Source organism: Chiloscyllium plagiosum, chromosome 40, assembly GCF_004010195.1.
Source record: "Chiloscyllium plagiosum isolate BGI_BamShark_2017 chromosome 40, ASM401019v2, whole genome shotgun sequence".
NCBI classification, from domain to species: Eukaryota; Metazoa; Chordata; class Chondrichthyes; order Orectolobiformes; family Hemiscylliidae; genus Chiloscyllium; species Chiloscyllium plagiosum.
In genome coordinates this window covers 12,964,561-12,965,835 of record NC_057749.1, presented here as the reverse complement: position 1 = coordinate 12,965,835, position 1,275 = coordinate 12,964,561, and the positions used below count along the sequence as shown (strand labels likewise).

The 1,275-nt window shown below is 52.8% G+C and overlaps 1 protein-coding gene across 1 annotated transcript in view; it reads right to left on the bottom strand.

The window, feature by feature from the left end:
* Nucleotides 1-467, bottom strand: part of LOC122542527 (sorting nexin-24-like) — a 22,660-nt gene extending 22,193 nt beyond the window's left edge. The window contains exon 1 of the mRNA XM_043680363.1: nt 304-467. Within this exon, the coding sequence (XP_043536298.1) occupies nt 304-369 (66 nt within the window). The 5' untranslated portion in view covers nt 370-467. The remainder of the gene's footprint in view (nt 1-303) is intronic.
* Nucleotides 468-1,275: the final 808 nt, after the last annotated feature.

The following is a 1,275-nucleotide window of genomic DNA, read 5'->3' as shown; positions in this document are numbered from 1 at the left end:
GTCCCTGTCCCTCCCCCTGTCCCCCCGGGGGGGGCGGGGGGTCTCTGTCCCTCCCCCTGTCCCCCCGGGGGGGGGGGTCTCTGTCCCTCCCCCTGTCCCCCCCGGGGGGGTCTCTGTCCCTCCCCCTGTCCCCCCCGGGGGGGGGGGGGGCTCTGTCCCTCCCCCTGTCCCCCCCCGGGGGGGGGGGTCTCTGTCCCTCCCCCTGTCCCCCCGGGGGGTCTCTGTCCCTCTCCCTGTCCCCCCGGGGGGGGGGGGGTCTCTGTCCCTCTCCCTGTCCCCCCGGGGGGTTGGGGGTCCCCTCACCGTATGAACCTTCTCCGAGTCCCCGCTCGCCCCTTGGCCGATGCTCGGGATCCGGACCTGGATCATCCCGGGCTCCAGCTCCAGCTCCAGCTCCGAGTCTCCGAGAGTGACCGGCCCCTCCTCCTGGAACCACGTTAAACCCGGACTGGAGCGGAGCGGACCTATCCCGGATTAAATCGGATTGCAGACAGATTAAATTCATATTAAAGCAGAATTAAAGAAGGACTGGATCTGGATTGAATTCGGATTGGAGGCAGACTGATCAAACCAGGACTAAATATTTCTTAGTCTTATACTCTCCAGAGTTTAGAAAAATGAGAGATCACATTTGGATCTGTAAAATGTTAAATTTGATACAGCGAAGATATTTCCCCACGTGGGACAATGTCGAGGTCAGGGTTCTGGGATAAGTGGTAGCAGATTTAAAACAGATGGGGAGAAATTAATCATCAAAAGGGTCATCAATCCGCAAAATCAAAAGTGTGATGGAGGTCAGGGCACTGAGCGAATTGAGGAAGAGTGTGAGTGGGTCAATTAGTTAGAGAGAGAGACTGCCAAAAGGAAGGCAAGGTTCAGTGTGCAAAGCTGACCACGGAAGGGGAGGTAGACTCAGAACACAGGTGGAAAGGCAGCAGAGGTAACAAAAGGCAGAATAACTGACCATGCAAAGGGTTTGGATTAAGGTGGGTAAAAATCACAGTTTGAATCACTCCAGACTACTTTTAAAAGTTACTTAGGGAGAGAACAGACATCAAACAGCACCGACAAATAAATTCTGGAAAGAATAATAAACACCAGTTGACTTGTTATTAGCCAGCAGTGAAGTTATGAGGCAGATCTTTAAATAGCACAAAGGCTCATTTAAGATTAGATTGGAAAAGTGAATGACAGACATTAATGGACATGGAAACAGGGTAGGTAAATAGGATGCAAAGGATTTGTTGTTGTGGAAAGCAAACAGATCAACTGAAC